This window comes from Cheilinus undulatus, linkage group 7, assembly GCF_018320785.1.
Source record: "Cheilinus undulatus linkage group 7, ASM1832078v1, whole genome shotgun sequence".
Lineage (NCBI taxonomy): Eukaryota > Metazoa > Chordata > Actinopteri > Labriformes > Labridae > Cheilinus > Cheilinus undulatus.
Window position 1 is genome coordinate 3,355,816 of NC_054871.1, and position 25,180 is coordinate 3,380,995.

At 39.1% G+C, this 25,180-nt stretch overlaps 2 protein-coding genes across 5 annotated transcripts; both read right to left on the reverse strand.

Annotated features, from left to right (window-relative positions):
• Positions 1–3,137: 3,137 nt before the first annotated feature.
• On the reverse strand, positions 3,138–14,716 carry LOC121512588. 4 transcript variants are annotated; one of them, XM_041791934.1, is made up of 6 exons: positions 14,141–14,716; positions 10,160–10,192; positions 8,917–9,207; positions 7,185–7,475; positions 5,253–5,308; positions 3,204–3,377 (listed from the first exon to the last, which is right to left on the reverse strand). In XM_041791934.1, exons 1-6 carry the CDS (start codon positions 14,175–14,177, stop codon positions 3,339–3,341), a joined length of 747 nt encoding a protein of 248 aa, XP_041647868.1. In that variant the 5' UTR covers positions 14,178–14,716; the 3' UTR covers positions 3,204–3,338. The 4 variants fall into 4 exon arrangements, with proteins under 4 accessions (XP_041647866.1, XP_041647867.1, XP_041647868.1 ...); XM_041791935.1 differs by having other exon boundaries at positions 3,245–3,377; positions 5,233–5,308; XM_041791932.1 differs by lacking the exon at positions 5,253–5,308 and having other exon boundaries at positions 3,138–3,377.
• Positions 14,717–16,710: 1,994 nt separating this feature from the next.
• LOC121512590 lies at positions 16,711–25,021 on the reverse strand. The gene is made up of 5 exons (XM_041791936.1): positions 23,769–25,021; positions 19,608–19,640; positions 18,981–19,271; positions 18,466–18,759; positions 16,711–18,235 (listed from the first exon to the last, which is right to left on the reverse strand). Exons 1-5 carry the CDS (start codon positions 23,803–23,805, stop codon positions 18,060–18,062), a joined length of 831 nt encoding a protein of 276 aa, XP_041647870.1. The 5' UTR covers positions 23,806–25,021; the 3' UTR covers positions 16,711–18,059.
• Between the last annotated feature and the right edge of the window lie 159 nt (positions 25,022–25,180).

The window sequence follows — 25,180 nt, forward strand, 5'->3', positions numbered from 1 at the left end:
GTCTAGTAAATCCAGACGTTTTCTTTATTTCTAAGCTGGTCTATTGTCAGGATCCACCACCATCTCCTTAAAGAGAAACCACCTCCAAAAATTCCAACACTTAAGTGTTTTTAATGAAAACTGTTGCAGATTTGACTCTGAATGGAACAAAACACATGATTGAACAAAGAGGCAGGACAAAGCAAATACACTATATTGCCAAAAGTATTTGCTCACCTGCCTTGACTGGCATATGAACTTAAATGACATCCCATTCTTAATCCATAGGGTTTAATATGATGTCGGTCCACCCTTTGCAGCTATAACAGCTTCAACTCTTCTGGGAAGGCTTTCCACAAGGTTTAGGAGTGTGTTTATGGGAATTTTTCACCAATCTTCCAGAAGCACATTTGTGAGGTCACACACTGATGTTGGACGAGAAGGCCTGACTCCCAGTCTCCGCTCAGATTCATCCCAAAGGTGTTCTATGGGGTTGAGGTCAGGACTCTGTGCAGGGCCAGTCAAGTTCATCCACACCAGGGGTGTCAAACTCAGTCACAGCAGGGGCCGGATTCTGAACTGGGGTGTAACCTGAGGGCCTAACAGGGTCAACATTTAACCATAAAATGTCAACCTTATTTTCACCAGAATGAATTATGGGGGTAGAAACTTGGCACTGATGATAAATCATTTTGTTATTAAAAGGTGGACATGGTAAGTTAAAACTCAAAATCTGAGATAAAAAGTCAAACTTGTAAGTTTAAAAGGTAGAAACATGACATTTCAAGTCAAAATAATGTTTTTAAAAGGCAAAATATGAGATAGAATACTGAAACCATGAATTTTAAAAGTCAAAAGCTGAGATAAAATTCAAAATCATGAATTTTTTAACTGTCAGAATATTAGGCAAACATCAAAACCATGAGTTTCAAATGTGAAAATATGAAATAAAATTAATAATCATGAGTTCTTAAGGTTAAAAAATGACATAAAAGTCAAGTTAGGAGTTGGAAAAAGACAAAATGTGAGATAAAAGTCAAAATCATGATTTTAAAAAGTCAAAATAGGATTTAAAATTATGAATCTAATAGGTAAAAATATGAGATAACTTGTAGAAGTAATAAGATTTAAAGGTTAAAATGTGAAAGTAAAAGTCAAAACTGTAACTTTTGGTCATAACTGTGAACAGGAAGTTCTTTCTCACATTCCTCACTTTTTATCAAATTATTTTTACTGTTTACTTTTTCTTAATTTTTGACTCAACAAGGATGTTATAAATCATCTTGGTTAAGTTCACATTTTTATACTGGAGGAAATCTGCAGACCTCATACTGGTGGGCCAGTGATAATAAAAATATGATCTGGTGGGCTGGGTAAAACTGCACCACAGGCCAGATTTGGTCCCCTGGCCTTGAGTTGGACACACCTGATCTACACCAAACTCTCTCATCCATGTCTTTATGGACCTTTCTTTGTGCACTGGTGCACAGTCATGTTGGAACAGGAAGGGGCCATCCCCAAACTGTTCACACAAAGTTGGGAGCATGGAATTGTCCAAAATCTCTTGGTATGCTGAAGCGTCCAGAGTTCCTTTGACTGGAACTAAGGGGCCAAGCCCAGCTCCTGAAAAACAAGCCCACACCATAATCCCCCCTCCACCAAACTTTACACTTGGCACAATACAGTCAGACAAGTACCGTTCTCCTGGCAACCGCCAAACCCAGACTCGTCCATCAGATTGCCAGATGGAGAAGCGCGATTTATCACTCCAGGGATGGTGTCTCCACTGCTCTGGAGTCCAGTGGTGGCGTGCTTTACACCACTGCATCCGACGCTTTGCATTACACTTGGTGATGTCTGGCTTGGATGCAGCTGCTCGGCCATGGAAACCCATCCATGAAGCTCTCTACCACTGCTCTTGTGCTAATCTGAAGGCCACATGAAGTTTGGAGGTCTGTAGCCACTGACTCTGCAGAAGGTTGGCCACCTCTGCATACTATGCGCCTCAGCACCCGCTGACCCCGCTCCGTTATTTTACGTGGGCTACCACTTGGTGGCTGAGTTGCTGTCGGCATGCCTATAGGTACCTGATTTTATACACTGGTGGCCATGAAATTGATTGGAACACCTGATTTCAATTATTTGGATGGGTGAGTGAATACTTTTGGCAAAATAGTGTATTTCAGTATGTAAGCCTTGGAAAGACATGCATGTGTTTTATTTTACACCTTTCCTCATTAGAACTTCAAAATATGGTAATTTTCCACAGAGCTTGAGATTTTACACATTATCATGAAAACCCAGCTTTGTTATTGCGGGTTAATGAGATAAATGAGGCCTGGTCCACACCTACGCTGCAAAAACTCAAATATTAGTTTATTAAAGGACAAAAATTGTCTAGAATTAAGATTAACAAACAAATTTGGATCGCAAATTTATTTCAAAGAGGTTTCAAAAGGTAGAATTTTCCCCTTTTCACTGCCATATATTTTCTCCTATTAAATGTGAGACAGGCCTTAATTTTTCTTAGTTATATAGTTCAATCAGATGCTTATTTTCACAATATTTCAAATGAATTTGGATTGAAAAAAGAGCGATGAGATATTTTTGGCTTGAAATTAGAGAAATTTTACTCACATAGATTTTTTTGCAGTGTACAGTGTTGCACTGTTTGGTTATAATGTGCAATTTGCGATTATGATATGATACATAAACAGTATTATGAGTCTATTTGCCTGGTTATTGGGACTTTTTTGGTCCCCAGGAACAAATGTGTTGGTTTTTGTGTAGCTTAGCCATGTGTATATATATATATATATATATATACTGTATCTATGTATATATACATATAGTGGAAAAAATGTAATATTCTTACACCTGCACCACCTACACCAGCTATAGCCGGCCGGCGGCTCAAGCAGCTATAGCTGTCAATTTTTTGTGGATTCTAGACAGTGGTAGGAGTTTGCCTGCAAATTTGGGTAATAGAAATCTAAAGGACCCATTCCTGGGTGTAATATGAGTTTAACAAATGGTATCTAACTGCAGTTCGCACAGCCATCACTGGGGCATGTTTAGCTCCTCTGGACTGTTCACATACTGCCTTTAATTAGAAAGAATTGAAAGCACACAATAACAACTCAATCAGAGTCTTTAATGGGAAATTTCTGCTTTATTCTCAACTCATACAACATGTTGGTTTGGCATCGTCTCACCAAACCTTGCTTCTTGATTTTGGACGCAGGTCTGGTTGATCATCAGGTTCCCGTGGGTCACTTGAAGAGTGACCGTCTGTCCGTCTGCTCCTGCAGACGTCCACCTGTTTTCTCCAAAAGTCTCCAGCTGATCATCTGCCAACGTCACTGTGCAGTCCATGGATGTGGAAACTTGATCCACGTCTGCAAACAAAGAGACATCAAGAGTGTTTGAATATCAACAAGCAAAATTTCCTCTTCCTGTAAATTCAAAGCCCACAAGAAACCAGGACAGCGACCTCCTGGAATAAAGTCACCTGTTTGAGTTCATTTAACTCCAATCACTGTGTGTATTATTGACAGACAGTGTTTGTGTCCATGTTGGACTTTGGCTACGACAGAGCTGAAGTGAAACATTTTTTTTTTCTAAATATGATACGGGGAAAATAACATGAACATTCATTTTGATCGATTAGATCCAATAGACTTTTTTCCTCCATGTTTCTGAGTTGGAGGTCAGACTTTAAGCAGTGTCACGGCGCACATATTTACTACGGAGGTTGAAAACTTCAGAATACGGAGCTCACTTGAACACATCATGGAACTTTTCAGACGCTGCTGTGAGCAGAGATGTGTGTGCTCTCTCCTCTCCTGTACAGAGTGTGATCAGCTCTCTAATCTCGCAGTCTCTCCAGTTATTCTTTGTTTTATTTCGCTGTTTTTTCTCTGATGAAATGCCGCTTGATTAAACCGCACTGGTTTTGAAATCTCCCGTTTATGGAGACAGCAGCGCACACTCGCCGTTGCAGAATGCCATGACGTCCTTTCACACTCGTTGCGGAAAAGTCTGTTACGGCTCTGATACTACCTCTCGATCCAGATCAGAGGTGGGGCGAGATCGACCCCCACTGAGGAACGGTCGCTTTCATACGGAACGGCGTTGCGGAAAGAAGGCTTAACAGACATGGAAAAGAGAGGCAGTGTGAAAGTAGCTACTGAGAGGGGTCTCCAGATGCCTTAGAAACACTAGGAACATTTTTTAATTTACAAGTTTCCACTTTGCACCAATTTTGCCAGATTTCAACCCGTTGTTGTGACTTTTTTCCCACCAATTTTGCCAACTTTAACACAATTTTGCAACTTAAAACCCATTTTTGTCAGTTTTAAACTCTTTCCAACACTTTTTTTCTGCCTGTTTTTGCCTCTTCTAAACCAAATCTTGCCACTTTTTCCCTATTGTTGGCTCTGTTGACCCATTATTGCCACTATTAACCCCTCTTCACCCATTTTTTTCCACCACATTTCACAATTTAATATGCCCATTTTTGCCAGTTTAAGCCATTTCTGCCTATTTCTGCCTCAGCTAACCCCTTTTTGCCAGTTTATATCAATGTTTTACCCCATTTCAACAAATTTTTGCTACTTAAACACTATTTCAGTCACTTTTTATTCCCCTTTTACCACTTAATATCCCAGTTTTTGCCACCTTAACCAATTTTTGCCATTTTTGGCCAATTTTATCCGATATTTGGCACTTATTTATGTTTTTTTTTTAAGATTAATTTTTTGGGCCTTTTCATGCCTTTCTTTGATAGGGGAAAAATAGTGGATAGGCTCAGGGAAGAAACAGGCGGTAAAGGGCCACTGGCTGGGTTTGAACCCAGACCGCCTGCATACATGGGTAGCATCTTTAACCACTCAACCGTCCGCACATCCCAATTTTTGGCACTTCTAACCCATTTCTGCTACTTTTAAACTCCAATTTCACCACCCTTCCCAGCATTGTTTGCCAATATTAACTCATTTTAGCTATTTTTAATGTATTTTAATTCAGTTTTAAACAAAAGGATCGACATTTTTAAGAGGGCTAATTACTGCACAAATGAATTAAAAAGATATTTGTTTCTTTGATAAGACTGGCTATGATTCAGGTTAACTATAATATACCACAGCTTAACTTTACAGTTGACCATTATTTTGCTGGCCCCCAGTTTGGCTGGGCCTGGACAATGGCCATCAGGAGGCCACAGCAGTACTGGGCCAAGGTCAAGTGCCCTACCAGCGTATGCTCCCATTGACCTGACAGAGGGGTCCATAACGTCCCATCAGTCCTGGCTGTGAGGTATAGTCCAGCACTGCAAAATAATGTAAGTAAATTCAGTTTAACCATAGTAACAATATTGCTCATAAATGGGGAAATAATGCTTCAAAAATACAGTAAATGAATAAATATTTGTAAAAAATGATACGTTTGTTGCTTGGCTAGCCAGTTTGGGGGCTGTATAATATTCTTTCTGAGGGCCCAAGACCCCTAACTATGTCCCTGTCTGGGACAGGAGCTTCTAAGCATCAGACATGAATATGAAATGCTTCAGGGTTGGATTTACTGGTAAAGAAATCTGATCAGAGAACTAAGAAGCTGAAGAATGGTCCGTAGAGTGTTGAGTCCTCTGTTTAGTACCAGAAGACAAAGAACCGTCTGTGCTCAGTGACTTCCAGGAACTTTCTAGACTTAACCGTGAGCTTTAGGCTCCCTTGTGCCCTTCAGATTAGCTCAAGAACAGTGGTAGAGAGCTTCATGGGATGGGTTTCCATGGCCGAGCGGCTGCATCCCAGCCATACATCACCAAGTGCAATGCAAAGCGTCGGATGCATTGATGAATTGCCTCTCCATCTGGCAATCTGATGGATGAATCTGGGTTGGCGGTTGCCAGGAGAATGATACTTGTCTGACTGCATTGTGCCAAGTGTAAAGTTTGGTGGAGGGGGGGATTATGGTGTGGGTTTGTTTTTCAGGAGCTGGGCTTGGCCCCTTAGGTGCCATCCACACCGAAATGGATTCAGGAGTATACGCAAAAGTAGTTTGTCGTATCCGCGTTTCATCCACACGGAAATGGCGTTTTGGGTGACTGTAAACGATACTTTTTGAAAACGGGTCCCAGAGTGCATTGATCCATAAACGACTACCGTATCGTCTCCGTGTGGACAGGCTAACCGCATCTTTCTTGAAATGATTACGTCACACATAGCGTAGCTCTCTTAAGGCGCCAAAACAACAATGGCGGACTACAGGGTTGTGTTCGTGCTGCAGAAGCTACTGAGCTTGTTATGGCTTTTACAGCAAAATCTGACCACCACCGCGAAACGCACACACCATATGTTCTGAAATCCATTGCGGAGAAAAACCAGAAGGGCAACTAGAAGAAAGTTTATGTCAGTTTTCTGTGATCACCTTCTCTCTTTTGGTGCATTTCCGTGGCAGCGTTACAGCGCCACGTACAGGCTTGGCATATGCACTACAGCATTTTGAGTCTTTTTTGGTGGTCCTGTGCTTACGCGGATATTTCCTGAAACGGTTCCGTCTTTATGGAAAACTTTTTCAAAACAAAACAGCAATATATCGTTTTCGTCTTTTGGACAATTCCATGCTCCCAACTTTGTGTGAACAGTTTGGGGATGGCCCCTTCCTGTTCCAACATGACTGTGCACCAGTGCACAAAGCAAGGTCCATAAAGACATGGATGAGAGAGTTTGGTGTGGATGAACTTGACTGGCCTGCACAGAGTCCTGACCTCAACCCCATAGAACACCTTTGGGATGAATTAGAGCGGAGACTGAGAGCCAGGCCTTCTGGTCCAACATCAGTGTGTGACCTCACAAATGCGCTTGTGGAAGAATGGTGAAAAAATTCCCATAAACACACTCCTAAACCTTGTGGAAAGCCTTCCCAGAAGAGTTGAAGCTGTTATAGCTGCAAAGGGTGGACTGACATCATATTAAACCCTATGGATTAAGAATGGGATGTCATTTAAGTTCATATGCCAGTCAAGGCAGGTGAGCGAATATTTTTGGCAATATAGCATCGCTGCTGTGTTAACTGAGCTGAACTGCTAACCCAGCCTCTTTAATTTGACCTGGGTCATTTGTGCATTAGACTGCTGGATAGTTGGAGTTATTAGGCCTGCATGGGAAGAATTCATCAGCCCTGGTGGGATGTAGATGGTTCCTCACCGATCACAAACAGCTGCTTGAGGTTGCTGGCCTCGGAGCGGATACGCAGGTGGTTGTGTGGATAGTATCTGCAGGTGAGGTTGACAGGAAGCAGCAGGGCGGGCTTCTCCCAGACAACAAGCTGCTGTCCAGTCAGGTTTCTGCTGCAGGGGCCCTGAGCGATGTGGTCCTGATCTCTGTAGAAGTGACAGCGGGAGACGGAGTGGAGCGGCGGAGAGCAGGTGACCTCCACACTTTCATCAGGTGTGACGAAGCTACGGCTGACAGACAGACGAGGACTAGGGCTGGTACTTGGACCAGAGACATCCAACAGATATACATCAATACAGACCATCTGTACTCAGAAGCCTGTTCTCTCCATTTGGAGCACAAATTCTGACTTTATGATCAGTTTCTGCCTTTCCTCTAAACCAGGGATGTCAAACTCAATCACAGCAGGGGCCGGATTCTGGATTCAGGTCTAACCTGAGGACCTAACAGGGTCAACCTTTAACCATAACTGTCAACTTCATTTTCACCAGAAATGAAATATGAAAAAAAAAAAACAGCTCAAAAGGCTCAAATCTGAAATAAAAATTCAAATTTATTAGTTCAAAAGATCAGAACATGATATTAAAAATAGAAAAAAAAGTTTTTTAAGAGCAAATATATGAGGAGAAAGTTAAAATCATAAGTTTGAAAGGTCAAAATATGAGATCAAATTTGAAATCATGAATTTAAAAGTCAAAATATGACTTAAGTTTTAAATTTTGACTCTGATTGGTCAAAATATGGAATAAAAAAATCCAAAAATGAAGAGCTGAAAATGTCAAAATATGAGCTAGAATAAAAAATGATTACTTAAATTCAAAATTGGGAATTGTAAAAGGTCAAATATGATATAAAAGTAAAATTTAGTCATTTTAAAATGTCAAAATGTGAGAAAAAAAATTTGAAATCATGTTTTTAAAAGTCAAATATTGGATTAAAAATCGAAAGTAAGAAGTTAAAAAGGTCAAAATATGACTTAAATTTTAAATTTTAAGTCTGATTGGTCCAAATATCTGATTAAAAATACAAAAATTAAGAGCTGAAAATGTCACAATATGAGCTAGAATTCAAAATGATGACTTAAAAAGTTAAAAAATATGACTTAAATTTAAATTGAGAATGTAAAAGGTTAAAATATGATATAAAAAGTAAAATTTAGTCATTCAAAATGTCAAAATATGAGAAAAAAATTTAAAATCATGTTTTTAAATGTCAAATATGGGATTAAAAATCCAAAGTAAGGAGTTAATAAGGTGAAAATATGACTTAAATTTTAAAACTGGCAATCTAAAAGATAAAAATGTGACATTTTAAGTCCAAATTATGACTTGAAAAGGTCAAAGTATGAAATGAAAAGTCAAAATCATAAGTTTGAGTCGTGATCTTGAAATGCAAAATTGAAAATATCAAATAAAACCACGAATTATTCAGTTTTTTACGGCTTAACAAGGAAATTTTAAATAATCAAGTTGAAGTTTACATTTTTATACTGGAGGAAATCTGCAGAACTCATACTGGTGGGCCAGTTAGAATACAAATATGAGATGATCTTGCAGGCCGGATATAATCAATCCACGGGCCGGATTTGGCCCCCGGGCCTTGAGTTTGACACCCCTAGCCTAAATCCTGTCCTCACACTCACACTGTCCCTGCTCACCCTAGCTTAGCATACAGACTTGTTTCTGGATCTGTGACCTCTCACCCCACACGGTGACCCCGCCGATGTCGGTCCTCACTGAGGTGAACTGCTGCACCTGGTAGTCACAAGTGAAGAGGACCTTGCTACCGACCGGCCGGCCTCCCAGCAGCTCCTGGGAAGACAAGTTGAAGACGCACACGAAGTCCGACGCTTTCGCCACCCTGAATGGGTGATGAGAGTTCTTCCTGTACAGGCGACATTCTCCTCCGCTCCAGTTGACGGGCTGCGTACACATGATCCTCACCGACTCTCCATCTTTGATCTCAAAGCTGCTGAAGATCATTGAAGGTTTATCTGAAAGGAGAGGACAGGTGGACTCTAAATGCAGGATTCAGAGAACCTGGAGAAATCTCTGAGAGCAAGGGACAAGGCTAAGGGGCCCTTAGTGGCCACTGCAGTAAAAACAGGCATGATTCTGTACTGAAATCACTGCATGGGCTCAAGAACATTCCAGAAATCATTGTCTGTCAACACAGTTGGCCGTGCCATCCACCAATGACAGTTAAAGCTGGATCAGGGAGAGAAGAAGCCATATGTGAACAGGATCCAGAAACAGCGCCGTCTTCTCTGGACCAAAGCTCATTTAACATGGACTGAGGAAACATGGAAAACTGTTCTGTGGTCAGAGGAAACCACAGACACCGTGTCCTGTGGACTAAAGAGGAGAGGGAGCATCCAGCTTGTTCTCCTGGCTCAGGTCTAAAGCCTGCATCTCTGATGGTATGGGGTTGCATTAGTGCCTATGGCGTGGGCAGCTCTAACATCTGGAAAGGAACTATCAATGCTGGAAAGTAGAGAGAGCTTTTAGAGCTACATATGCTCCCATCCAGACAACGTCTCTGTCAGCAAGACCATGCTAAACCACATACCACATCCATCACAACAGCATGGCTTCACAGGAGGAGAGTCCGGGCCCTGAACTGGTCTGCCCTAGTTCAGACCTTTCACCAACAGAAAACATTTGGAGCATCAGAAAAGGAGAGATCCAGCTAAGAAGACCCAGAACTGATGAGCAGCTAGAATCCTGGGACAACATTCCTCTCCCATCAGCTGGTCTCTTCACTTCCCAGACGTTTGTAGACTGTTGTTAAAGGAAGAGGGGTGGCCATCTTTTTTGGTGGCTCTGGTTCCAGTCACTAGTCACAGAGTCATGGCTCACTATTATGTGAGCAAAAAATGAAAACAAAGCCGTGACGCTGTTAGATAAAGTCCATGAGAAGTGCAGATCTCTGTGAACTCAACTTACCGCTCGTGTAGGACCTGGCTGCAGCTGTCCCACCTGTGGACCAATCAGAGATGAGCAGGAAATCAGCACATTTAGGTGTTTAAAATTACAACATTTTAATAGAATTTGGATATTAAATATGGAAGCCCATTTCTGCCACTTAAAAAAAAAAAATGTTATAGTTAGGGAATTTAAAAAAAAAAATCCTAAGTCAAAATAATGAGATAAAAAGTCAAAATTATGACATAAAAAGTATAAAATCATGACATAAAAAGTCAAAATAATGACATAAAAAGTCATAATTATGAGATAAAAAGTTATAATTCTGAGATAAAAAGTCAAAATAATGACATAAAAAGTCAAAATTCTGAGATAAAAAGTCAAAATAGTGAGATAAAAATCGAAATAATAAGTTAAAAAATCATAATATGAGATAAAAAGTCCAAATAATGACATAAAGTCAAATAATGGCATAAAAAGTCATGATAATGAAATAAAAAGTCAAAATAATAACATAAAAAGTCATAATTATGAGATAAAGAGTCACAATAATGACATAAAAAGTCAAAATTATGAGATAAAAAGTCATAATAATGAGATAAAAAGTAAAAAAAAAGATAAAAAGTTGAAATTATGAGAAGTCATTATTAGGAGAAAAAGTCGAAAAATGAGATAAAAAGTCATAATTATGAGATAAAAAGTCAAAATAATGAGATAAGTCGAAATTACGAGATAAAAAGTCATAATTAGAGATAAAAAGTCAAAATTATTAGATTAAAAGTCATAATTAGGAGATAAAAAGTCAAAATAATGAGATAAAAAGTTGAAATAATGAGATAAAAAGTCATAATTATGAGATAAAAAGTCAAAATAATGATATAAAAAGTCATAATTACGAGATCAAAGGTCGAAATTATGAGATAAAAGGTCGAAATTATGATATTTGTCTCATAATTTTGACTTTTTATCTCATAAATATGACTTAGGATTCTTCTTCTTCTTTTTTTTCTAGTGAGCCCTGAAGTTGGCTGACTTTCCGGAGCCTCTGAGGACAGTGTTGTTGTAAATAACAAGAAGTGACAAGTTTGTAAAAACATCGATAACTTTTAAACCATAAGTCATAGACACTAACTCTTTTTCCCCTCTGAAAGCTGACCTTCTTATCGTTCGTTTGCTACCATCGATGTCTCCGTAGCCCTAAAGGCCGCGTTCTAGCCGGCCCGGAACTTCCACATTGTTAGATCCGATCATAAAAGTCGACTAGTTGCGCCTCTACTGCTTTGAGAAACGGCACAAGTGAATCTAACTGCTAAAAAGCACGTGGATTTTTCTTTGTATATATGTAGATTTTTTTGAAAACCATTTGTCAATAAATGTTTATTTTTCCACCGTTGTGTCCCCAAGAGATTAGAGAATAAGTCTGTGCAAAGAACATGCTTAGTCACTAATGTTTTCTGTGTGTTATAATTTAAAATATCTGTTTCAAAGTCTGATTTGTTTTTTTTTTCTTTTGTCTTTAGAGTCCTGTAACTTTTTTTAAATGTTTCATTGACTTTACTGTAGTAGATATATTCTTAAAGCCCAGGTTGTCCTGGAAAAAAAGATGTACAGACCTTGACTGTGCAGCACAGGGTTGATGTTTTACAAGCTTTTTAAGACAAAAAGTCCAGACGAGACATGATGGTGAAAAACAACTGTGAGCTCTAAGGGTTGACTATGAAAACAATTAAAGCAGGCGTGTCAAACTCAATCACAGCAGGGACCGGATTCTGAGTTTAGGTCCAACCTGAGGGCCTAACAGGGTCAATATTTAACCAGAAACTGTCAACATAATTTTCACCAGTAAGGAAATATGGAAAAAAGAACTGATGATAAATGATTCTGACATAAAAAAAGTCAAAATTATACACTTAAAGTCTCAAAATCTGACATAGAAAGACAATCATATTAGTTAAAAAGACCAAAGCATGAAATTGAAATTCAAAATTAAGTTTTTAAAAGGCAAAAATATAAAATTGAAATTGAAATCACAAGTATTATAGGCCAAAATATGAGATGAAATTCATGTGTTTGAAAGGTCAAAATATGAGATACAATTTAAAAAAAACAGAAAAAAACAAAGTTTTAAACATTAAAATACAAAATAAAATTTGAAATCCTGTTTTTAAAAGGTAAAAATAAGAGATAAAAGCCTAAAAAAATAAGTTTTAAAGGTCAAAATATGAGACACAATTTTAAATCATGAGTTTAAAAGGTAAAAATATGAGAAGAAATTCAAAATCATGTGTTTGAAATGTCAAAATATGAGATACAATTTAAAAAAAAACACATTTTTAAACATCAAAATACAAAATAAAATTTGAAATTGTTAGTTTGTTTTAAAGGTCAAAATATGGGATACAATTTTAAATCATGAGTTTAAAAGGTAAAAATAAGATATACTAGTCAAAATAATGAATTTGAAAGGAAAAAAAAGAGATAAAAGCCAAAACAGTACGTTTTAAAGGTCAAAATACGAGATAAAATAAAGAAAAACACAGGTTTTAAACATCAAAATACAAAATGAAATTTGAAATCATGAGTGTAAAAAGTAAAAATAAGATATACAAGTCAGAATGATGAGTTTAAAAGGAAAAAATAGATAAAAACCAAAAAAAAAAGTTTTAAAGGTCAAAATATGAGATACAATTTTAAATAATGAGTTTAAAAGGTAAAAATATTAGATGAAATTCAAAATCATGTGTTTTAAATTTTATCTGAGATTTTAAAGGGCAAAATATGGGATTAAAAGTCTAAGATGTGGGATAAAGTCGAAATCATGAGTTGAAAAGGTCACTTCAAATTTTAAAATGTTATTCTAAAAGGTCTGTCACGGCCGCCGCCGTCTGGGAATCTTTACCTCCCTGTTTGAGTGTGTGTGTGCTCGTGTGTGTGAGTGTTCTTGTTTGCCTGGCACTCTGCAGCTCTCAGGTTGCCCCTGCTGCATAGGCTTATTGCAGTGATTCCATCCACTTGTGTAGAAGAAGCCTGATTGGCCTGGAGGTCCTGCAGCCTAATTCACCAACCAGAAGAGAGTGCAGAGGATAAAAAGAGCCAGCCACCAGAAGACAGCAGCAAGCTGTAACCAGCCACGCTCACATGCCTCTTGCCAGTTGACATAATTGTTAACTTTTGTATTTCTGTAACTTTGTTGAGGCACTACTCTTTTTGGTTTTTGTATCATATAGCTTAGTTACCTCATACACACACTTAGTCTATCTGTTAGTTCGGGAGCTGTTTTGGGATTCTTTTGTTAATTAGGGTAGTTAGGTTTTTGGTTTCTTTTGTGTTGCTAAAGTTCAGTTTAATAACTCTAGGTTAGAGTCTCTTTTTGTTCTTGTTTTTCCATTTTGCACAGCACCTTTTTGTCCTTAGTTGCCTCACTTTGTTTATTATCGACCCAACTTTACTTTTGTTAATAAATAACTTTATTTAAACCTTGAACATCTGGGTTTTTTTTTTTTTTGTTACTTCCCTTTCCCCTAGCGAGCTGGTTGTAACAAGGTCCAAATATGAAATAAAAAGCCAAAATCATAAGTTTGAGTTCTAGATGCAAAATTGAAAATTTGACATGAAAACAAAAAATAATTTTATTTTCCCACATTCTTGGCTTTTTAACTCATCATTTTTCTCTTTACGTTTTCAAATTTGGATGATTTAATAAGGATATTTAAAACCAACAAGGTAGAATTTACATTTTTATACTGGAGGAAATCTGCAGACCTCATACTGGTGGGCCAGTTAGAATAAAAATATGATATAACTGTACACAGGCCAGATCTGGCCCCCGGGCCTTGAGTTTGACACCCCTGAATAAAAGTGTCAGAATCTCACAGTTTTTTATGGTAATAATAATTCAATCATCAGGAAACATCTGATTTATGGACACGAGCCTTTTTCCAAATCTGTGATCAGGTAAAAAGACTTTAATTCCATCAGGATGAAGAAGATGTGTGGACTCACAGCACAGCGACAGCGCGAGGAGCAGACTCAGATCCATCAGCTGGTCCTGAAGTCCGGATTGTTCTGCCTGACTCTCTGATATTCATGCGGTTCAAAGACTCACTCTCTGTTTACTCGCTCTGTTTGAGTCCGGTTCAGTTCAGGACGCCGACGTCACCCGTTGAGGATTGGTTAAAAAGCGTGGCAATGTGACGTCTTCTCACCTTTGACCTGAGATAGAACACAGAGGAACGAAGTCTGACTCGTTTCAGTCAACATCTGGCCCGTTTTAATTCACAGCCTCACCAGGGCTTGAAACCCTGCGCTGTAAAACCAAGATTAGCTGAGCCTACTTAAAAAAATATGGAAACTTGTTGCCTCAAAAATAACAAGTAAACTACTCTTGACTTCTGTGAGTTAAAAATACGAGTTTGTGTGCAGTACTTGTTCTACATCAATGATTATCAACTGGCCGCCCGTGGGCCATATCCGGCCCCCCAAAGCTTCTTGTTCGGCCCCCTGAAAGATCATTAAACTTAAAAAAAGGAGGAAAAAAAGATGCTGTGGTTTTGTCTGCAGCTGTTAAATCCATCCCACAAACAACTAACACTGAAATAGTTTTAGAATGACTTCACATTCTATCTGTTTTTACAGAAATTTCATAATTAGTAGATATTTAAAAAAGGGTTAATGTTGGCAGACGTGCTGCAAAAATGGCCAGATAAAGTGGAGAAAAGGGGTTAAAGAGTAGCAAAAATGGGTGATAAGTGGCAAAGTGGGTTGTGGAGTGGCACAAAGGGACAAAAAATGGCAGAAAAAAGGTGCGAAAATAGGTTAAAATGTGGGAAAAAAATGGTAAAAGAGGACAAAAAGGGCAAAGGGTATCAAAAATTAGTTACAAATGACAAAAAAGTGCAACAAAAGTAATGAAAAGGAGTTTAAAAAAGTGGTTAAAATAGAAGAAAAGAAAATGGATAAAAGAGTGGCACAAAGGGATAAAAACATGCAGGAAAAGTGCTTTAAAAGGGTTAAAGAATAGCAAAAATTGGGTTAAAGAGGCAAGAAGTATAAATTAATGGGTTAAAAGTGGCAAAATTGGTTTTAAAGTTGCAAAAACAGTTGAAAAAATATAATGGAAAGGGGTTAGAAAGTGGCAAAATAGAAGAAAAGTGGCAAAAATGGATAAAAGAGTGGCACAAACTGGATAAAACATGCAGGAAGAGTGGTTTTAAATGGGTTAGAATCTAGCAAAAAAAATTTTAAAGAGGCAAAAAAGGTGCAAAAAGTATCAAAAAAGGGGTTAAAAGTGTCAAATATGTGTTATTACTGATATTAAATCACATTACAGGAGAGCCCATACTCTGGGATTTTCAGAAGCCCAGAGAATCCTGCTGTCAGTCTGTCTCCTTGTGGCCTGCTGCATTATAGATAATAGAGTTAGATCTCACTGTAATGACTAAAAACGTCCAGGGTTTTGAAAGAAAATACAAATACTACTACAATAATATTTCAATCAGACCTAAATATTTATTTGATTTTTGTTTATGTGAAAATCCGCCCCCAGAGTTTCTGTGGAGACTAAGTCTGACCCTTGTGCGAAAGTACTTTATGACCCCTGGACTATTTAGGTATTCACTACTAGTTTAAAATCAATTATTTATTATAATCAATCATTGATTATTAAGTTTTCAAAACTGTGATTCAAATGTCAATTTAAGTTTTCAGGACTGAGGCTAAATCATCTAGTTTGTGCGATACTTCATGTTTTTATTGCACTGTAAACAGATAAGTTAAAGGGGCTCTGTGCAAGATTTAGAAAAATATCAGTGTAGCGACACCGCCGGCCATTAGGCGAACTACAACAACATTGTGTTGCTCGTCCACGACGGCGCGCTCCTTGCTCATGAACGAGCCTCCGGTTTATCAGCTGACACACACGCAGACCAAAGCGATTTACCGGCATCGTGTATACAGAGGAGGTGAGTGAAGAAACACTTAAAAGTTCCAACAACTCAAAATGAAAATGAATTAAGTATATTTGAACCTCTAGTGCGGACACGGCACAAAGGCTATTAAAAAAGGACGATATTTTCGCCACCATTTCTATGAACGAAAAACTTAGCGACTTAGTGCAGCACTGACCAATGTAATTGTCTTTTTACGTGTGTAATGTGTGATGTGTATTGAATGGGACGGGTTGTAGAGCAGAAGCAACAGGCTAACACTGCTTAGCTCTGATAATGGTGCCTCAACCGCGGATATCAGATAGCTGACTTTATGTGTTGAAGATATTTTACGAACTAAGTATCAAAAAATAAACTCAGTAAGTTGAGTCCAGTGCCAGGAAGCAAGAAACAGATGCAATGTTATCCATTCAACACCCCGCTGTCAGGTGTAAACAGAGCAAAGGGGTGCGCGCATTACGTAGTACCCGACGTCACTTCCGTTGACGAGACGTCTTTAATTGAGTCAGCAACTTCACTCCTGGTGCATCTTATTTATTTATTTATTTTAACCTTTATTCAACCAGGAGAAAACCTCACTGAGATTTAAAAACTCTTTTTCAAAAGTGTCCTGGCCAAGACAGCAGCAGCAGACAGAGTGCATAAAGGTTTAGTGCCCAAAGGCATTCTGGGAAAACTGCAGATTTGTCATAACTCAAATAACTTCAGTTATAACAAAAATACTTACTAGTAAATTGTTTGAGTACTGTTCACTTCAAACTAAAATGAGTTCTATCCGCTCATGAAAATAGAGTTGAAATCGCTGTTTTGGATTTTTATGTTAACAAAACTTCATTTGTTTAAACCAAGTAAAATGAAGTAAATTGATCCCTTTAGCTGTTATGGCCAAGAATTACAGGCAATGTGTTTATAATAACAGTATATTTAACAGGTTACAAAACACTGAGTTAATTCAACTCAATGTTTTTGAGTGAAATTGATGTTGCATTTTACAGTGTGGGGCTCACCCAGGGGAGGGGCCAAAACAAGAATCATGCCCATTCAGTTTGACTGTTGTATGTCTCTGCTTTGGTGTGTGGGTAGCAAAAGTCATTGTGATTGGTTGATAGGAAGGCCTACCTACTGTCCAGTGAATGAGTTGCTCTTCAGCTGCACATTAACTTTTGGATGGAAGCAGGAACTTGTTCAAAGTAGCTCACCTATTGGTGATCAGTCTGTACTGATTAAATGCATCAGATATTTGTCTATGGGCTGAGTGATTGTGACTAATGATGGATAGATAGTGGATGGATTATTAGATTAAAGATTCAAAGAAGAGAAATTAAGATAGAATAATAAAAACCTGACTGTGGGTGCTGTGATTGGCTGTAAATTTCTGTCATTCAAAGCAAGCTTAACTATTTATTAAGAGCCTTTATTGCAGAGGCTAAACTATTTAATACTGCACAATAATAATAGCCTAATGAGAATAAAATATAATAATGATAAAAGTGATAATTCCCTAATATTAAAGTGATGATAAAACTGTATTTAGTGTATTTGTGTGATAGGGTACAATGCGATAAACCAGCAGGTCATATTTCAGTTTAAAAAATGCAAAGTTTATAAAATGAAACTGGCAACCAAGAGGAGGGCAAAACTTTCCCCCAAGCGGGAGAGCCAACCAAACCTGGGGGCGGGGCTAACTCCCAACATGACATCATGAGGGGAAAATCTGAGCTTGTTTCAGCACACATTTTCTGAAAGGTGGAGAGAGAGAGGGGGGAGGGAATTGATTTTCCTGATTCTTGGGGGGTTTGTACACATATTTTTGTCAGAAAAGCCTGAAAAAGTGATTTTTGCACAATATGTGACCTTTAAGGCCTGCAGTGTGAACGTAGCCAAAGTGGCCTTAGTCTGATTCCAAAAGGTCAGATTCAGTGTGACTGATGCTGCCAGTAAAACAATCAGATGTGAGTGGATTGATTAGCAGACAGTTAAGGCAGGATGTTGTTGCAGCTCTCCGTGGTGGTCAGGTTTCTGTTTGTCACATGAACAGTGACCGTCTGTCCGTCTGCTCCCACAGAAGTCCAGCTTCTATCTCTGAATGCTTCCAGCTGATCGTCCTCCACCGTCACGCTGCAGTTCATGGACGTGGAGACTCGACTCACATCTGCAGTCAAACAAACATGACGCTGAGTTCAGAGACAACACTGACAGCAGCATTTAAACACCAACAGAGAGGACCTGACCCAGAGAACTGCTTCTTCTGAAACCTTTTATAAAGGACTCTGGTTGGAGATGTCTACTGAAAGCCACTGCAGTCCACATTGACCTGGACTGCAGGGTCAAAACTAGTTTTTAACAAGACCATGCTTGTTCATGTTCTCATAGTTTCCTCACCGAGCACAAACAGCTGATTGTGGTTGCTGCTCTCTGATCTGACCTCCAGACCTTGGTGTGGAAAGTATCTGCAGGTCAGGTTGACAGGAACCAGTGCGGCAGGTTTCTCCCAGAATAGAGAAAGCTGCTTCCCAGTAAGGTTTCTGCTGCAGGATCCCTGAGCGACTGGGTAGTCGTCTTTGTAGAAGCTACAGCTGGAAACGGAGGGGAGCGGCGGAAAACAGGTGACCTCCAATTTGTCATCAGGTGTGAGCAAGCGGTGGCTGATGGACAGACGAGGACTGGGACTGGTACCTGGACCAGCGAGAACCAACAGATAAAGGTCAGGGCAGAACCTAAATGCTCTGTTATTGATTGACTTTTGTCCTCCCTACATACTCGGGCCATCTGCAAGCAACTGAAGATATCCACATCCTAATACAGAAGGGACTACTCTCTAAGTTTATACAATAGACAAAAAAGTTCCTGGTACTAAAACGGTACTGTTGAGTTGAACCACACATTGATAACCTCACCAGTTACAGTGATCCCGCCAATGTCGCTGTGCATAGAGGTGTACTCCTGCAGGTGGTAGTCACACGTGAAGAGGACCAGGCTGCCGACCGGCCGTCTCCCTAGCAGCTCGGTGGAAGACACGTAGAAGACGCACAGGTAGCCCGCCTCATGTACAACTCGAAACGGGAAGTGGGAACCTTCTCTGTACAGGCGACATTCTCCTCCACTGTAATCGATGGGGAGCGTGCAGGTGATCTCCACCGTCTCTCCATCTTTGATCTCAGAGTTGGCGAGGATGATCTTCGGTTTATCTGCAGGAAAAAGGACGCGTCAGGGATGAGAGCAATTTCAGAAAGGTGGACGCCACTTTCTGTGTCTGATTTTGTTTTTCCAGAGACAAAGAAGGAAAGAAAGAATTTCAGATGATGTGTCCCGCCTCCAGATTTCACAGACTATGTTTTTACAGCTGATGTGGGGCCTGTAAGGCTGTGAGCCTTTTGTTGAGTCTGCATGTGGTTAAAATCCTTAGTTAAACTTTTAGAATAATTTATGAAGGGCAGAGAGTGTCAGCGAGAAGAGGAAATAAATACATGGAGAAATTAAACAAAGAGATTCTGATCCAACACATCTTTGTGGATTTAACTCACCGCTCCAGTATGACCTCGCTGCAGCCGTCCACCCTGTCGACCAATCAGAGACAGAGACAGAAGTTTAGATGAAGACATCCAGGTAATAACAGATCAGATTCTCTCCAAAAAAATCTACATGAGGTCCAAAAACTCTGTAGGTTCACGTTTGACAACCCCAGTTCCAAAAATGTTGGGACACTGTGTAAAATGTAAATGAAAACATAAGTCAATGATTGTCAAATCTCATAAACCCAGATTTGATTCACAAAAGAACAGAAAAAACATATTAGATGTTAAACTGAGACACTTTAACATTTCATGAAAAATATTTGCTCATTTTAGATTTGAAGGCAGCAACACTTATCAAAAAGTAGGGACAGGGCCATGTTTACCATCATCAAGTCTGATGTAGGCTTCTAGCTGCTTTTCTGATGCTCCAAATGTTTTCTGCTGGTGAAAGGTCTGGACTGCAGGCAAACCAGTTCAGGACCTGGGGCCTCATTTTTAAAACTGTGCGTAGGAAAGATCACTACAGCTGGCGTAAGCCGGAAACACAGGAAATGCGTGCGCACAAAAACTTTCAGATTTATAACAGAGTGCGCACGCACGTCCTACGCCTGTTTCCATTTATAGATCACAATCAACTCTAAAGTTGTCGCACGTGAGGGAACGCTTTACCCCGCCCATATGGTGCCTATAAAAGGTCAGGTGAACGCTCTTGATGAATATTCAATGATATCAGTTTCATGTTGGACCAAGACGGAAAACGAGCGAAAAAAGAAATTCCACTCAGTGTGAGGTAGCGAAATTAATAGGAGAGGTGGACACACGCAGAGTCTTATCTGGTGGCCACAGTTTGGGCATCACTAACGCCAGAAAGGCAAAAGAGTGGAGGCATGTGGCTGATGCTGTAAATAACGTTGCCCCAGAGGGTCGGACTGTGGCTGAAGTAAGAAAGAAATGGTCCGACATAAAAGTGGAGGCGAAAAGGTGCATCGCTCTCATAGAAGGAGTGTCTGTGTGACAGGTGGGGGAAAGGGCACACCGGAGCTCATCCCCACAGAGGACAGGCTGGCGGGGATCACTGGGGAATCCCTCCTGAGCGGGGTGGTGACGGAGGCGGAGTGGGACACGGATACAGCAAATGTGCCAGAAGCATCATGTCACTGATCACGTCATTTTAATTACAATTATTATAAATGTAAAACTTTATTTGTATGGCACATTGTGGGAGCACGGTTACTGTCCGCCTTACTGTTTATGTGAATGGATGTCATAATAACATGTGGGGTTTGTTTCACAATGACAGAACATGATCGATTCAATAATAAAGGCTATGTGTGTGGGCACGCGCGTGTGCGTGAGTTCACGCACTCCCTCGGACATCAATGTAAATTTCTCTACTTTTTTTCATTTTTTCAAACATATTCTTCATATATGTTATGTGTTGTGAAATGTGTAATGTTTGATTATTTCACACAAATGTATCAATTTCACATCAGTCTTTAATTTCCTCCTTCTACTGTTGAGGTCAGTTTCCCGTTTATCCAGATTTTGTGCGTACAGCAGGGTCAGAGCTGCTGTGGAGGTGCGCACATTTTCCCGTCAAGTTTGTTTTTTTATAAATCCCAAACGTGATTTACAAGTGACGTACGCTTTCTTTTGTGTGTACGCAGCGTTTGTAAATGAGGCCCCTGGACTCTTCTCCTGTGAAGCCATGCTGTTGTGATGGATGTGGTATGTGGTTTAGCATGGTCTTGCTGACAGAGACGTTGTCTGGATGGGAGCATGTGTAGCTCTAAAAGCTCTCTCTACTGTCCAGCATTGATAGTTCCTTTCCAGATGTTAGAGCTGCCCACGCCATAGGCACTAATGCAACCCCATACCATCAGAGATGCAGGCTTTAGACCTGAGCCAGGAGAACAAGCTGGATGCTCCCCCTCCCCTTTAGTTCGCAGGACATGGCGCCTGTGGTTTCCTCTGACCACAGAACAGTTTTCCATGTTTCCTCAGTCCATGTTAAATGAGCTTTGGTCCAGAGAAGACGGCGCTGTTTCTGGATCCTGTTCACATATGGCTTCCTCTCTCCATGATCCAGCTTTAACTGTCATTGGTGGATGGCACGGCCAACTGTGTTGACAGACGATGATTTCTGAAATGTTCCTGAGCCCATGCAGTGATTTCAGTCCAGAATCATGCCTGTTTTTAATGCAGTGGCCCCTGAGGTTCCACAACATTTAGATGCAGTTTTTCACAGTTTGGTGAACGTCTCTCTGAGAGACTCTAGGATGCTCCTTTTAGACCCAGTCATGTAACTGACCTGTTGACAGTTAACCTAAATAGCTGTAAAATTCTCCTCCAGCTGATTGTCATCACTACATTAACATTTCCAGCCTTTTGTTTCCCTGTCCCTACTTTTTTGAGATGTGTTGCTGCCATCAAATTTAAAATGAGCTAATATTTGTCATGAAATGGTGAAATGTCTCAGTTCAGTTTCTGTTCTATTGTGAATCAGATCCGGGTTTATAAGGTTTGACAATCATTGACTTGTTTTCATTTACATTTTACACAGCGTCCCAACTTTTTTAGAAATTATGTTGGATTTATTTTACTATGATAGCATTGATAATCCATAACCTTCGGTTATTGATTCCAACCAGATCATAAACATCAGGACATTAGCAGAAAATAATGTGCAAATAAAGTTTTGTTTTTTTTTTATTTACTTTTTTTTTTTTGCAGATGATTTATTGTGTAGTCTTTTTTTACATCTTTGAATTCTACGGTGGCTCTCAGGTCAACTGCAAAAAAAAAATTATTTAAGTTCCTGATTTAAAAAAGTGAGGTGCAAAAAAAAACAAAAAACAAGGTTAAACATCTCAAAGAAATTCTTGAAATGCAAGAGCAATGTGCTTTATTGCATTCTGGTGTTTCAATTGGATTTTCTGGGTTCCATTAAATACAGAGGTTTTCAAAGTGTGGGAGAGTGAGCCTCCCCTAAGAAGAAATTATTTATCAGGTGGACCCCCACCCACATTAAGGATTCAAATTGAAAACAACAACATTTCAAACATTTATGTAAAATCTTTAAACAATTTTAAACATGAATATATTTTGGATATTTTGGTTTGCAAATGTCCTTAAACATCTGCCTTTCCCTATTATTGAGTTATAATGCCATTAAATACCCCTTTTTCATATTTTTTTGGCCATTTTACAACTTTTTGACACTTTCCCTATTTTTGCCACTTTTATGCCATTTCTTGCCTTTTTATACCATTTTTGCAACTTTTTGTCCATTTAAGCTACCTTTTGCCATTAAATACCACTTGTTTCCTTTTTTTCCCAATTTTTTGCCTCTTCTTTTTGCCATTTTTTCACATTTTGCCCTTTTTCACATTTTTTGCCACTATTTGCCCATTTAAACTACCTTTTTTAATTACATACTACTTGTTTCCTCTTTTTTTTGCCCATTTAAGTCACTTTCCACTCATTTTATCGTCACTTCTCACCCACTCTGCTACTTTTTGACCATTTTTCCACTTTTTCTCCCCATTTTCACCCATGTTTTGCTGCTTTTTGACCATTTTGCCACCTTTAACCCATTTTTTATTATGACTTAGAGCTGTTTTTTGCCACTTTTCACCTCTTAGATTGTGGCTTTTGACAAGGTATTTTTCAGTGTTTTGGCTTTTTGGTTGAGGGTTGAGTAACACTGCTCTATAGCATAGTCCCTATAGTAACTATAAGTCTATCCGTTTTGCTCATTGCACAGCAGAGGTTAGCAAAGCAAATCACCTTTTTTCAGGTTTATGGTTCTGCGCCTCCCCTGAAGCTCTGTGGCGCCCCCCAGGGGAGGCCTGCCTCACACTTTGAAAACCACTGATTTAATATATTTGCAGTTTACCTTCAGGGCCACCGTAGATTATTGTCAGAGATCAGCTCATCAGACATTAAAGAATCACAGAATATTATCAAATATAAAATAACACACATTTGAAGTTGTTTTAGACTAAATTTTCACTCCTTGGTCTTTTGTCTTCAGTAACCGGCACATTCTCGTTAAAGCCTGTTGGTGCATTTATAACTTAGACAACTGAAGAAAGTCAGGAAAAAAATCTAAAAATCAGACCAGTATTGGGAGTTTTAACATCTTAGAAGCCATTAAAAAAAACTCACAGCAGAGCGACAGCGTGAAGAGCAGACTCAGATCCATCAGGTGGTCCTGAAGTCGTTCTGCCGGACTCTCTGATGTCTGTGTGGTTTAAAGGTTCACCCTCTGTTTACTCATGCTGCTCGTGTGGCTGCCTCTCATTGATCTGTTTGAAACCAGTTCAGTTCAGGACACCAACATCAGGAAAAGTTTCCTTCTCTTAAACCATAGCAACGTGACATTTTCATCAGGTCAAAACTCAAGAGAAAAAGTCAAAATTATCAGATAAAAAGGTCAAAATATGAGACAAAATTCAAAACCATGAGTTTTAATGGTCAAAATGTGAGCTAAAATAAAAAATGATGAATTTTAAAGATCAAACTTTTACTCAAAATTTCAAACTGTGATTTTAAAAGGTCAAAATATAAGACAAAAAGTTAAAACCATAACTTTGAATAATAACTGTGAGATACAACATTGAAAATATGAAATGAAAACACATTTCTTTTCCATGTTCCTGACTTTGAATCAAATTATTTCTACTCTTCACTATTTATAATTTGTATGACTCATTGGGGTTACTATAAATCATCAAGGTTAAGTTCACATTTTTATACTGGAGGAAATCTGCAGACCTCATACTGGTGGGACAGTTAGAATACAAATATGATATGATCTGGTGGGCCGGGTATAACTGCACCACGGGCTGGATTTGGCCCCCGGGCCTTGAGTTTGACACCCCTGGTTTAGAGCTAAAAGTCTCACTTTTATTTTCCCATCCTTTACCTGCTCAGGTACTCCTTAAATGTGAAGTTCAGCCTCACTCCCATTTATGAGACGTCTTTGTTGCTGCTGAAAACCCTCCATTTCCTGAAGGTGCTCTTCAAAATAAAAGTCTTTGATGACGCAGAGCATTGGAGGCTTTTATTTTGACATACTCTGCAGAAATAGACTGTGTCTATGGATGGACATTATCTGTTTGTGCCTGTAGAAAGACAGCCCCAGTCTGCTGCTTTTAATCTTTCAGGACTAAAGACGAGTGACACGTGGGTTAAAACACACCTTCACCAGGTACGATGTTTGATCCTGAGGCATCTGGTTATAAACTGACGAACATTTAGCCTGCTTCCTGACCTTATGGTGACCTTATGACCTTAGAGCAGGGGTGTCAAACTCAATCACAGCAGGGGCCGGATTCTGGATTTAGGTCTAACCTGAGGGCCTAACAGGACCCAAATTTAACCATAACTGTCAACCTCATTTTCACCAGTAATAAAATATAAAAACACCCAGCACTGATGAGAAATCATTTGGAAATTCAAAAAAGTAAAAATGATAAGTTTAAAGGCTCAAATCTGAGATAAAAATTCCAATTTATTAGTTCAAAAGATCAGAACACAACATTGAAAATAGAAGAATAATGTTTTAAGAGCAGATA